This window comes from Lolium rigidum, chromosome 3 (genome assembly GCF_022539505.1).
Source record: "Lolium rigidum isolate FL_2022 chromosome 3, APGP_CSIRO_Lrig_0.1, whole genome shotgun sequence".
NCBI classification, from domain to species: Eukaryota; Viridiplantae; Streptophyta; class Magnoliopsida; order Poales; family Poaceae; genus Lolium; species Lolium rigidum.
The window spans coordinates 102100695-102114304 of record NC_061510.1 but is presented as its reverse complement, the minus strand read 5'-3'; the positions used below and the strand labels follow the sequence as shown (position 1 = coordinate 102114304).

General features: G+C 50.2%; 1 protein-coding gene across 1 annotated transcript; it reads right to left on the bottom strand.

The window, feature by feature from the left end:
• Positions 1 to 1031: 1031 nt before the first annotated feature.
• On the bottom strand, positions 1032 to 8182 carry LOC124697893. Its single transcript, XM_047230421.1, has 3 exons — positions 7283 to 8182; positions 1609 to 2172; positions 1032 to 1520 (listed from the first exon to the last, which is right to left on the bottom strand). Exons 1-3 carry the CDS (start codon positions 8180 to 8182, stop codon positions 1419 to 1421), a joined length of 1566 nt encoding a protein of 521 aa, XP_047086377.1. The 3' UTR covers positions 1032 to 1418.
• Positions 8183 to 13610: the final 5428 nt, after the last annotated feature.

The following is a 13610-nucleotide window of genomic DNA, read 5'->3' as shown; positions in this document are numbered from 1 at the left end:
TAGAAAATGAGAATGTGGCCCTTTTTCTGGGAGGACAAAATGCCAGCCAACCAATTCAGTGCACGTCAGTTCGTAGAGTTTTTGTAGGTTAAGCAGCCCATAAGGCCATAAGTCTAGTGTTACTGATATTATCAGGACAAAGATGAGGAATAGAGGTGATGGTGAAGAAAAGGGTGGACATGATCATAAATGACACCCCCATCCGATTTTTACATATTTCATCATGCTACATTGATTAAACATGCCAGTCAACATACAGAAAATGCTTAAATGGGGGCAAACTGTGTTTAAACTTTCCTAGATGAAGTATTTTGATATGATTTTCAGTAAATGGGGTAATATGTACTCCCTCCATTACAAATATAAAACATATAAGTTTAGTCAAGCATCAATATCTTCTAAGTTTGACCAATTATGTAAAACAATATAAACATCTAGAATAATAAATCAATATCAATAGATGTTTATTTTTTGTAAATATTTGATCAATGTTAGTAGGGTTAGACTGCTAACTAGACTTATATACCTTATATTTTGGGTTGGAGGGAGTGTCAGGGATGCATAACTCTTGGGTAACAAGTGAAATTCACTTTTTGTGTTAGCAAGAAAATTTGACTGTTTTAGCTTTTGTTGTTGTTGTTGTTGTTGTTGACAAATGGACTTTAATTCATAGAGGCCCTAAACACTCTAGCTTGGGCCTCTCTGGACATGCAGGTCCTGCTCAACATTTCACCGCTTTACTAAGCACATGCATATTGGCCCACTACATTTCGTAGAAAAAAAGCATGCTGGCGCATTACTCTCTATCCGCAAGTTTAGGAAAGTGAAGCGTTGGAGCAAAAAAATTACATCTCCCTCCGTCCCACCAAGATTGTCTTACCTTTGTCAAAATTTTAATGTATTTAGACACTAAAAGGCATCTAAATACATCAAACTTTTGACAAGAGGTAGTACTTGGTTCTGCTTTTTCTTTCAAGCTCTTTTTCCCATTCTTTTCGATTAGCCATTTTTCTATGGTCGAATCACACATGACTAGCAGGAAAGAGAGGCAACACAAAGAACACGGTCAGATCCTATACATTGCTACTGCTTACACTCCTTTACAAGTCATAATCGACGAATCGCGTCCATCTAATTAACCAGAAGAACTAGGTCTGTACAAAGATAGCACACGAGTTGGTACGGCCGGGCCAAAACAACGCGCACCTCCTTTTGTTGTATGTATACATGTGACAATCTTCTGTCCAGCGCCAGCAGGAAAGTAGAGTATGTGCTTGCTGGTTTGTGACCAGAAACTAAGTTACTGTATGCCCCTGTGAGCTCGGAGAGCATTATTCGCCTTTGCCATCCCATTATTATCATCAATAGTAGCATCCGGCTGCCTGCGGCGGTAGCGAAGGACAAGAGGCAGAGCTTAATCACGGCGTGGTGAGCTCTCCTCGGCTGCAATAGCGTATCCGCACCTCCAGCACGGAGCCCCAGCTCGTCCTCTTGGTTTTGCAGCAGTGCCGCCGTGGCGCCTGAAGCATCGTACAGCAAATGCCATGTCAATTAACATGGATGTGTATTGTACAGCACGTAGAATCTAGAGCTGCCCTTGACACTTACCCGTCTCCACTCGTTCTGGCTCATCTTGGGAGCGAAGACCTTGACAGTATGAACCGTGGACGCGGCGCGGAAGCTGGCCTTGTCGCACTCCTTCTCAGCCTTCCCGTCGCGCCGCCTCACGTACTCGCTCACGGTGCCGCCGGCGGTCCCGTTCCGGACGCGGCTGAGGAAGAACATGGCCGGCCGCCAGCACGGGGTGTCGGTGCCCATCAACGGCCGCGTGTTGAACACGAAGGGCCCGTTGGCCCAGCTCCGCCAGGTCTTGAAGGTCTGCAGCGGCACCTCCAGCTCGTGCGGGGCCACGGCCCACGGGTAGAGCTGCGCCGTGTAGCCCCAGGCGACGGACACGGACCAGACGTAGCCCGGCCCGCGCTGGTACCCGAAGGCCTGCTGGAGGAGCCGGGCCGGGTCGAACTGCGACGCGTGCACCAGCGGCCGGACTGCTTCCAGTGGGCTGTGGCCCGCAGGGCTGATGGGCTCGATGTGGTCGAGGTGGTGGAGCGAGACCAGTGGGGCCACCGGGTGGGCCGCCAGCATCCCGTACGCGTCGCCCCGGATGTCCACCTGCACCAACCGATCGTGCGGAAGCGTCGTGTCAAACAATAATTTCATCCATGTTACCTTGCAGAACATATGTTTATTTAAAGATTAAAGAAAACAGAAAAAATACTGTATGTCCATTTGGTAATATTTTACGGTTATGCATATTTTTATATGTTTGAAACGGAAGCCGATAGATTCCCGTTGTTGCCAGGTGGAGCATGATAGAAAAAGGCATGGGACAAAAAAAGGCGGAAGGGAGTGCGACACGCGACAAAAGCAGCATCGGCTGGCTGGATCTGGGGGCGCGCACATGTGTCAGCGGCCGCACACGGTTCGGAAAGGTAAAACGGAAAGTGGCCGTTCTCCATCCGTCTCGGTGGAAGGAAAAAAGTTTCATCCTGTAGACCTGCTGACCCGTGGCACGTCAAGCACGGCAACATTCTCCTCGTGACGAGAAGATCACGGATGTTTATCTCTCAGCGTACGCAGTCCGCGAGCGCGTCACGGTAGAACTACGTACGGCTACGGCGGGACACCTGGCTCGGCGCGAGGTCGTATCGCGTTGGGCGTACGCGCTCGTGAAGTCGACAGCCTTGGACCCACCCCCCTGGCTGGATCGGTGGCCTTTGGCAACATCAACGACTTGGGGTCGACTCTCAAATGAGGGTGGTGCCATCAGCTTTGGCTCGGCGCCGGCAATGGTGCGCGCACAAACATCGGCACTCATCTGACCTAGTACTCACCACGATACGCGAGCGTAAGAGCATCTCCAGTCGCGTCCCCCAAACCGTCCCCTAAAAGGTTTTGGGGCGCGCCGGACAAAAAGCGCTCCGACCGCGTCCCCAAAGCCCCTTTTGTTCGCGCGCGCCTATACGGTGTCCGGCGCGCCCGAGCCCGTCCCCGTCCCACGGGGGACGCACCGGGCACGCCGGACACAACGAAAAGCAAGGCGAGGAGGCGCGGGGCCGACGCGTCGCCGGCACGCTAATTTTAACCTAACCGTCGCCTACCTCGCGACGGAAGTTGTTCGCGCGCGCGCCGGCATCTTTGCCTTAATGGCGACGGAGGGCAGGCGAGACGTCTCGTCGGTGCTGCGCAGCCTCCACGCGTCGCCGGCGTTCGCACGCCACCGCCCGTTCCCGCGCGATCTTCCCGCCTCTTCCCGTCTGTTCCCGCGCTTTCTTCCCGACGCCGACGTCTATAAAAGGTCTCCCGGCTCATCAATGGCAGCCACCACACCCCGCCGGCATCAAACACAGCCCTCGTCGCTCCACAGCCGTCTCCTCCATCACCGAAGTGGCAATGGCGAACCGCCCCGGCGATGGCCACTTCCTCCACCGCCGTCTCCTCCATCGACGAGCCGGCAGGCGGCGTGCGGCACTCGAGGAGGCACTCGAGGAGGAGGCCCGCCGGCCGGCGTGAGGCGCGAGCAGCGGCGGATCTAGCGGCGTTCTCCGCCCCTCGCTCCGCAGCTCGAGGAGGCCGCGCGCGGCAGCAGCGTGGCGAGAGCAAAGACAGTGCGACACCGTTGCGGCGTTCGACGCCTCGACGGGACAAGAGGCGCGACGGCCGCCGCGCACGGGAGGAGATGGAGCGCCGATGGGTCGACGAGCGCCGGCGCCGGCCGCGATGAGCGGCGAGCGCCGTTCGTGAATCCGGCGTGACTCGACCGAGCGCCGCGGCGTGAGTCGATCGAGCTCCGGCGAGCAGCGACGGCGCGAGCGAGCGTCGACGGCCGGAGTCGGCGCTCACGCCGCTATGCGGGAGGCGGCGAGCGAGGCACGGCGGCCGACGCGCTGCGCGGCGGCGATGATGGAGGCGCCACCGTATGTGGAGGAGGAGGCGCCAATGGAGGAGAGGCCGAGGCGGAGGAGACCGAGGTGGAGGACGACGACGACGACGACGAGTTCGACCGGTCCGACGACGACGCCCGCACCCGGACGAGACGCGCCGATCGGCAACGCGCCCTCGTCGAGTCCTTCGAGCTCCGAGAAGAAGCTCCGGGACGACGCCCGTGCCCGCGAAGAGGCGCGAGTCCGTCGCGCCGTCGAGCTCTCCCTCCGTGCGGCCCGGCCGAGGAGGGCGGGAGGAGGACTATCGGCGGGAGCGGCACCGTCCGGCCACCGCCGAACGCAAGGAGAGGAGGCGCGCGCGAGGAGGAGCCGCGGCGTAGGGGAGGCGACGACGGGGCGGGGCCGTCGAACGCGCCGCCGGGCGGTCGGCAGCCCAGATTTAGATGAAATCTAGCCGTTTTCATTCAAACTTTGTAATATATAATCGAAATTGAATGAAAACCTTTATTTTCCTGCACAAATATTCATTTGGGGGCGGCGTTTGGGGGACGCGGCTGGGGAGCGACGTCCCCCAAACGCGGCACGAACAAAACACGTCCCCAAACGCTCGATCCGGCGCGGTTTGGGGGACGCGACTGGAGATGCTCTAATGCGCCGCGGCGGCTCCATGCAACCTACACGGCAAACGTACATCCCCTACGCATCCGGCCTCCCATGTTTCCGGCGATCGAGCCGAATCCACCCGGCGAATGGTGTATGGGACCAGCACCGATGCACGGGCAGCCAACCACGTTTCGCTCCAGCTCTACTAACCAACAATAGGGTTCTTCACCTTACCCATTTGTCATTTCCCCAATCTTGGCTTCCTTCGCCCTCATCTTACCGTACGTGTAGAATGGTATTTTATTTAGCAAATCCGACCCTTTGATAAAGAGTAAATAACATACAACTATCATCAAATTTCGGTCTAGTTTAACAAATCACTACTTGCTTTGCATTTTTTAAAATAAAAAATTGCCAGTCCGAGACATAGTGTTACGAATCTCGCTGATTGTCGTCTAAAAGCATTTTAACAGCAATCCTGAGGGGTGGAGCCCGCTTGTAAGTGTCACCTACCAAGTATGCTCTTGTGCCACTGTAGATCATCGTCTGTGTGAGACCCTACAGTGAACTTGGCCAAGCGGCACCGATGTACTCTCTCAGCGGGCCATAAGGGAAATGGCACACCAACCACCGCCTCACACGGAAATAGATCATCATCGTCCTCTCCTTCGCATCCTCGTTCGCCAAGGAGTCACGGTTCTTGCTGTAGGGGAAGTGGCAGCAACAGCTTGACCCCGACGAGGACCATCTCGACGAGCTGGTGACACAAGACTTCGTCTGGTGGTGAATGAAAGACCACTCAGTCATGTACAACACACAATTGAATCCTTGAGGCCTCCTTCTTTCGTCCTGGTTGAAATCGTTGCCGACAAGTTCGTCATCGTGGCAGGCCAATCTGGCCATCCTCGTCCAATGTTTCGTTGAAGGAGCATTTTATCCACCTAATATGCAAACAACCTCTTTTGTTTTGTGCCTCATCATCTCGCAGCTGCAGATCCTCATAATCCTACCATGGACGGACCTCGGAGGTCACCAGGCGTCGCGAGTTCTCCTTGGTGCCAACCCCTCCTTCGTGAGTGTGGCGAGGTGCCACAACACTCCATGGTCAACGACGAGCACCGTTGGGTCGCGTGCTATCGGCATAGTCCACAGCCTGCCCCCCCCTCCCCCCCCCCCACCGTGTGTTCACCGAATGAAGAAGAAGACCATCAGGATGAAGAGGAGATATAGACTAGCCATGTCAGCATTGACAAATGGGCCCTATATGTCAGCAAGCCTATCCAAATGCGATTAAACGGGTAACGATGTTACTTGTGTCTCTGTGGCCCAGACTTGGTTGTTTTTAAAAAAATAGCAAAACAGGTGACTTGTTAACCTAGCCCAAAATGTGGTCGTTTAGTGTAATTTACTCTTCGATAAAACTAAAATTTTCGTCTAATTCTCTAGCGAAACTAGTTCAAAATCTGACCCCCTGCATTCTTCTCCTCTACTCATTTGATTTCCGCGATCTTTGCTTCATTCGCCCTCAACAACGTCCCCTAGAACGTGTCGATCAGGCCCTTTGACAACACTAGTTCCCCATCCAAACCCATGAAGAAACTACAGGAATAGGCGCCAATGAGAATGTAACTGAAAAAATAGTGCCAACCATTTTCGACGCCCATCGCCGAAGCTAGGGGTTTAGATTATTGGGGCTAGACTTTTGTTTCATTAGCCGCCAAAGGTAGGTCGGCTACAACGAGTTTGGCGCCGAACACATTTGTGCCATTTTCCGACGAAACTTTGAGCTACATGCACAATTTTGGCTCCATCCTCAAATTCATGGTTTAGGTTAGATTTTGAAATAGCTTCACAGGGAAGACATATGAGCCATTGGTTTGGCCAAAGGATCTGGTTTGTTAAAAGATAAGCTGATGATAGGGCATAGGGGCAAAGGAGGATGAAAAGTGGAGGTGTAGTGTGGTGACCGGCAAAGAAAAAGCTACTACCATATGTGGCTGGCTGTCGTTTTGGGTGAGGTGGTGGTTCGCTAGGTCAAGTCGTCCTCTGTCCTGCAGACACTTGTCCTGCTAGATACCCGCGCCACATGGTGAGCGACAGGCGCTGCTCCTCCAAGGACCAGCCCTGGGTCCGTGCTTTCCACGCTGTCCCTGTACCTTCTCATTGTCCCTTGCCCCTGCCTGCGACTTGTACCGCACAGTCGTCAGTCAGTCGGCCGGCTTCGATCCAGCGATCTCTAGGAAAGGTTACATGGCTAGTTGTTGTTCGTTTTTTCGGCAAGTGGTTGATCTGTAGAAAAGGCTAGAGTATCTTCCTTGGTTGCTGCGTTCTGTTTTGGCTGTACACTCTCTAGCCTAGGCGATGCGACGGTGAAAAGTTTGGTCAAGAAAGTTGTGATTCAGGCCAATGCAGAGGAACCTAGTGGAGAGGATCGTTGGCTGCCTGGCCCCTATGAGCAGAACTAGCCCAGCTAAATTTGCATCCGCAGCACAAGTTGTAGAAAGTAGTGTTCTTTGTTCGCAAGCTGTTTTGAGAAAACACTGGTGGATTGCTTTATGCACACAAAATAACAGATTTTGCATCTAAAAAGAAGAACAGGTTTTTGGGGACGTTGTTTAAGAAGAATGGTTGAAAAAAAAAAGATGGGTTTTTGATTCAACGGAGAATATTAATTTTTCCAGTAAAAAATGGAAGGAACTTTTAATTTGAACATGGGAAGGATACGATGAACTAACCTGGTGGAACCCTGGCTCGCGTGTGAGCGGCACGCCGAGCTCGCTGAGGCATGCCTGCACGCGCTGGTCGCTGCCGTAGAACTGCGAGTAGCGGTCGAGGCATCCGTCCATGGCCCCGGCGAGCTCGGCGGCGGCCGGGTAGCTGACGGCGAAGCCGCCGCCGCCGAAGGCCATGCCGTAGGAGTGCATGACGTTCTGCTCGACGCTCTCGGACGGCGCCCCGACGTAGTACATCTCGTCGTGGTCGTACTTGCGCAGCGTGGCCACCAGGTTCTCCGGGAAGAAGACCGTGTCGTCGTCGCCCATCACGAACCACCGCGCCTCGGGGGTGGCGGCGGTGTCGTTTGCCAGGTCGGAGGAGATGGCGAGGAAGGAGTCGGCCACGATCCTGGCCATGCGCGAGGCGGAGGCGCGGTTGCCGAACCGGGACGCGTCGGGGGAGACGCGGTAGGGCGGGCAGGTTGAGGATGGCCATGGGGTCACGGGCTCCTCGTCGAGCCAGACGTGGCCGCGCATGGTTTGAGGCCGCCACCAGAGCTCCGCGTAGCCGCGGCGCTGGTCCCACGTCCGCGCCGAGGCGCCGATGCCGAACACGATGTGCGAGAGCGTCGTCGGCGTATGGTGGCGGCGGACGGCGGCGGTGGGCCCGTCGGCCGGCGCGGCGTCGTCGGGCGGGAACTCGCCCAGCGCGGCGCCGCGGCAGTCCTGGCAGCTCCACCAGCGGTAGACCCCGCCGGCGCCGTCGTCCGGGAAGAAGGCGACGTAGGCGAGGAACGCCAGGGTGGCCGCGATCAGCATGGACAGCGAGGCCGCCACGCACCGCCGGCGCTGGTCGCCGCCGCCGACGCCGCCGATCCCTGCGGCGCCCTCCACGGCCACCTTCCATTTGGGCGGCTGCATCGGACAATCTTGGTGGCGAGATCACCGCCCACCACCTTTTTCTCCCGCGACGGTTTCGATCTGGCGGAACGCACGGCGAGGTCCCGACGGAGAGAAATTATGTGAGAGAGATGGCGCGTGGCGGAGGCGCACCTTTTGGGCGGGCCTCTGCCTCGGAGGAATAATTTCTCGGAGATCGGAGGAAGACGAATTTGTGCGCCCGCGCCTGGTGCGTTACGCTAGGCTTAGGCAGCCTGTGCCTAATGTCTACGCTGATGTTGCTAGTTTGTGTAGTATCATGGGCGCGCGTATCTGTGTTCTCCGGCAGGGCGCTCTCGGCTATGTGAAAGGAAGGGGATTCCGACGCCGGACGAGGCGATCCCGACGGCACCCTCGAGTCGTTTTTGTCCTTCGACGCCGCGCGCTGGCCCGTCGGTATTAGGCTGGGACGGACGGGACGTGGCATTGTTTTTCATATTCCTGCGATAAAAACTCGTCGACCAACGAGCGGCGCACACACTACGGGTTTGGTGAGCAGCCGTGTCGTGCATGTTACGACCAGGGAGAATGCGTTTCTCTTGTTCACTCGGCAGCATCAAAAACGGTCGGTGTGACTCGTGAACCCCGTCGTGGCAGAGCAGTTAGCTGCCGCCGCCGGAGGATGCGGCTTTGCTTCGGCGCCCGGCAATAATGCCCACGACGCGTGGAGCCATCGGGAAGCTCCTTGCCTCTCTTTTCGCCGTCCTCTTCAAGCTGCTCATCCGATCCATCCCACGAGTGACATCCGCAATCCCCATCCCAACGAGGATGACTCGACTGCTAGCTAGAGGCGGGAGATATCTCTCTCGGAAGTCCAAACTTGCGACGCTCTCGGATCGAACAACGACGAAGCAGATATTGCGTATGTGTTGCTGAACATACTCCAATTTTCATACGTACAAGTTACAGTATCATGCTAGCTGCAAACGAAACACGTGGAAAAAAAAACATTGCGGTACAGGATCCACGCGGACGGGCCAACGCATGAAATTCCAGAAAAGATGAGCCTCCTACGGTGGGTGGGTTGGCAGATGTGATCTGATCGCGTACCCCTACATTGGGGGGATGTGATCTGATACTCATCCATAGGTTTCTATTTTGAGCGAAATGCTGTAACCGGGAGAATCTGGGTCAAGTAATTACACCATTACTTATGTTAATAATACATTAGTACTAGCATCGGCCAGAAACTCAATTCGGCTCCCGGGTGCATATGATCCCTCTACCATAAAAACATATTTGCAAGTGTTAAAAAAAATTTGACAAAAAATTTTACATGTACATCTCCATAATATATGTGTATTCGTCAAGTTTCACTAAAAAAATGATATTTTGTGTAGTCTAAGCGAAAAAGAGAAAATTTATCTTGTGACAAGCCTTTGTTTCAGCACCGAATTTTTTCTTTTTTACACACGCCACATGACATGTCGATTTTTCATGAAATGACTTTATGAGCGTTTAGCACATGAAGATGTACGTGCGGAATTTTTGTTTCAATTTTTTGACATTTTAAAATATGTCTAACATGTATTTCAAAATAAAGGGAGCATACGCACCCATGTGCCAAAACATCAGCATCGGCATAGTATTATTGTGTGTGGATTTTGCTAAGAAACATAGACACGGATTCTTTCAAGGTTGTATAGACTACTCTCTCTGATCTATAATATGTATCGTAAGTTCAGATCGGATTTGTCTAAATTTGAACTAAACCACCGTCACTTACTGTGGATCGGAGGGAGTATACTGTGGCACCTTCGATTCTTAGGGGCATTTCCTTGGTACACTTTTTACAAGTGTCCCTAGAAATGTTTTTTAGGGACATCTTTATCCAAGAGCCTCTCAAAATGCCATTTTCAGTGGAACTATATGTAGAGACATTTTTCAAAACATTCTATGGAAGTGGTGATATTTAAAACCATTGTGTTTTACTTAGTGCCTTTGAAAATGCGTATTTTAGTAACAATTATGCAACCTGCCTCTGTAAATACAATTATTATTACATGTATTTCATGAAAGAGCCCCCCTCCTCCCAAAAAGGCACATGATAAATAACGTTGCAGAAGGGTAAACATACACAAAACTTAGGTCTTGGCTCTAGCATACACAAATCCACTAACATACAAACATTAAGCTAGCAAAGAAGCATAATTCTTATTTAGACGAAGAAAACTAGTTGATGATCTCAACAAAATTGAGACCTTTGATATACCGCGACACACATCGTCAATATGTTATCGATATTTTCTCATGACAAGTATTACCGTTTACTAGTTTTGTAAGACCATGAGAATAACATGGCCATGGATACGGAATGGTAGCTATGGGATCATCAAACGTTAGTTCGTGACTCGGTAACTATAAGGGTGATTTTTAAGTGCATCGGAAAGTGTGTCGTAGTTTCGGTTATGCCAAGACTAGGAGTTGATAAACAAGTACAAATGTGCAGTCACGAGATAAACATAACAATTTTGACTCGGGATGTGTAAAGTATCGCAGTATAATACGAGGTGTTCACGCACATAACGCAAAAGGTTCAAAAGGAGAAGATCTTTGTGATATACGAGGGATTTATTAAGTTTATCAAGGGTCAGCTATCGATAATTGTCGGAAATGTGTTCCCACTAGTAAACAATGACGCTAAGGACACGGGTCAAAATCCCATATGGCAACGGAGAAAGGACTCGTTGCCCCTAGCTTGTATACTATGCGAAGGACTTTCCGGCAACGGTGCAAAAAACGTCACCGATGAGGCCTTTTATTGAGAAGGTTATAGACTTTTATCCCTTTCCTTAGAGTAGGTGTGATGAGTAATAGTTTTTCTGGTTCCACCCGTTTGCACTGAGACTTTTCATGTGCATACAACATCCACAGATACTTTCACATCATATTAAACGTTGTTCGCATCACAAGCGCAGCATGATCAATATTGTTATACAATGAGATCAATTCATGAAATAGAGAAATGTTATGTTGCATATATTTGAAAGTGTGATCAAGTCAAGCAAGCCTACTAGCAATAATGAATTACACAGGCTGCTCAATGGCATGCCTCGTCCCCCTATTCCTCCATTTATATGCATAAGGACTTGGACTCCAAGTCATGATTACATGAAGTGCTACACAAGAAATAATCACATGATCAATATTGATATACAATGAGATCAATTCATGACGTAAAGAAATGTACTGTTGCATATATATTTAAAAGTGTGATCAAGTCAAGCAAGCCTACCTGCAATAATGAATTACACTGGCATGCATCCTCCCCCTCTTCTTGACCTGAAGATCATGAACTTCAAGCCCACCTTGATCTTTGGGTCTACAAACTATACTCCATTTAACCAGTCGATACTTCTTTTTCTCACTATTCCCTTGTCAAAAGAATCTCAATCGATAATAATCGAGCTTTTGTAGGACTCCTTTTGGCAAAAGAACGAAAGATATCATATACAGTACCATGTTTGTCAATGCTGAGTTAATGAGTATCAATCTTCTCCCAAGGGATAACAATTTACCTTTCCAACTACTAAGACGTTTTTGAAGTATTTCCTCAACTATTTTCCATTCAGCATTTGTAAGTCTCCACTAATGAATCGGAATCCCCAAATAACGAATAGGAAAGTAGCCTTGCCCACAACCAAACAACTCCGCATACAGAGTTGCATCATCCTAGGCATCACCGAAATAAAACAAATTCACTCTTATGGAAATTAACTTTTAGACCTAAAAGTTGCTCGAAGGCCGTCAACATCAATTTTAGGTTGCGAGCTTTTTCAAGATCATGGTCCATAAAAAGGATCGTATCATCGGCATACTGAAGGATTGATAAACAACCATCAACAAGATATGGAATCACTCCCTCAATCTGGCCATCAGACTTAGCACGTTCGATCAAGATAGCTAGCATATTTGCCACAATATTAAATAACATTGGCGATAAGGGATTGCCTTGGCGCAAGCTTTTCCGTGTCGGAACAAATGACTAGTATCATCATTTACCCTGATGGCCACACTTCCTCCAGATGCGAAATCATTAATCGACGCACGCCACTTAGGAGAAAAACCTTTCATCCTATGAGTCTACTGAAGAAAAGACCATTTGACCTTATCATAGGCCTTTTCAAAATTTAATTTTAATATAACCCCATGTAATTTCTTAGTATACATCTCATGTACCGCCTCATGCAGAACCGCCACAACATCAAGGACATTCCTTCATTGCATGAAAGCGGTTTGCGAGGGCTGAACAACATGATCTTCCACCGTATTAAGTTTAATAGTGGCCACTTTCGTGAAAATCTTGAAACTTACATTTAACAAATAGATAGGTCGAAATTGTTGAATCCTTTCTGCCTCGTTAGCTTTTGGTAACAAGATTAATTCCCCAATTTATATGAAATAGTTCTAGCTATCCAGTATGAAGAACACTGAACAACTCAAGAAGGTCTTCCTTGATAGTGTCCCACAAAGTTTGATAAAACTTTGCAGGGAAACCATCCGGATCCGGTGCTTTATTACGTCCCATCTGGAAAATGACTTTCTGAACCTCTTCCTCTGAGTAAGGGGTTGTTAGAATTCCATTTTTCCTCCATGGACACTTGGGATATATCGTCTATCAAGGTCTCATCAAGAGAAAAAACACTCTCCTTAGGAGGACCAAATAGACCTTTATAATTATTCATAATGTAAGATTTGAGTTGCTCATGGACCTCAATCGTCCCCTCATCCTGAATAAGGGAATACATACGCTTTTTGCTATGTATGCCATTTTCAACGCCATAGAAATATCGCGTACTCGAATCCCCTTCCAAGATAAACTGGGCCTTTGATCTCTGATACCATTTAAGCTCCTCCACACGAAGTAACTCAGCTATCTTCGCATTCGATTGGCTCTTTAATTCAATCTCATGCGGAGACAGGGGTTGTAACTCCGCCAAAGCCTCGAGATCGTATATAATAGATGATAACCGAGTCTTTTCTTTTTTAAGAATGCCAGCAACATAGGCTGACCAACCCGAGAGGTGTTTACGCATTGCACGCATATTTTTATTCCACCTCAAAATGGGCGAACTACCCGAAACTGGTCTTTCCCAAACCCTTCTAACCATATCCTGAAAACCCTCCCGATGTAGCCACCCAAGTTCAAACTTGAACAGTCGCTTACACAAAGGTCTAGGCATTCTGGTAGTTAAAAGGATAGGAGTATGGTCTGACCGTCTATTGGCGAACAGATACCATAGGGTATTTATCCTCCCATCCATAGTCCATTAGGACTCGATCTAGTTTTTCGTATGTGGGCACAAGTAAACTGTTGACCAGTCATTGAAACCTCTTTCAAGTCTAAACTATCAATGTGTTATCACCAGATTTTAGACAAATCCAGAGGTGGGCCGGGCTTGGAAGATTA

Excerpts from the sequence above, each read along its gene's own strand:
- LOC124697893 (XM_047230421.1), bottom strand. The coding sequence starts at position 8,182 with ATGCAGCCGCCCAAATGGAAGGTGGCCGTGGAGGGCGCCGCAGGGATC. Across the intron at positions 2,173-7,282 it reads GCGAGCCAGGGTTCCACCAG|GTGGACATCCGGGGCGACGC; the intron begins GTTAGTTCATCG and ends CGGTTGGTGCAG. Across the intron at positions 1,521-1,608 it reads GCCAGAACGAGTGGAGACGG|GCGCCACGGCGGCACTGCTG; the intron begins GTAAGTGTCAAG and ends ACGATGCTTCAG.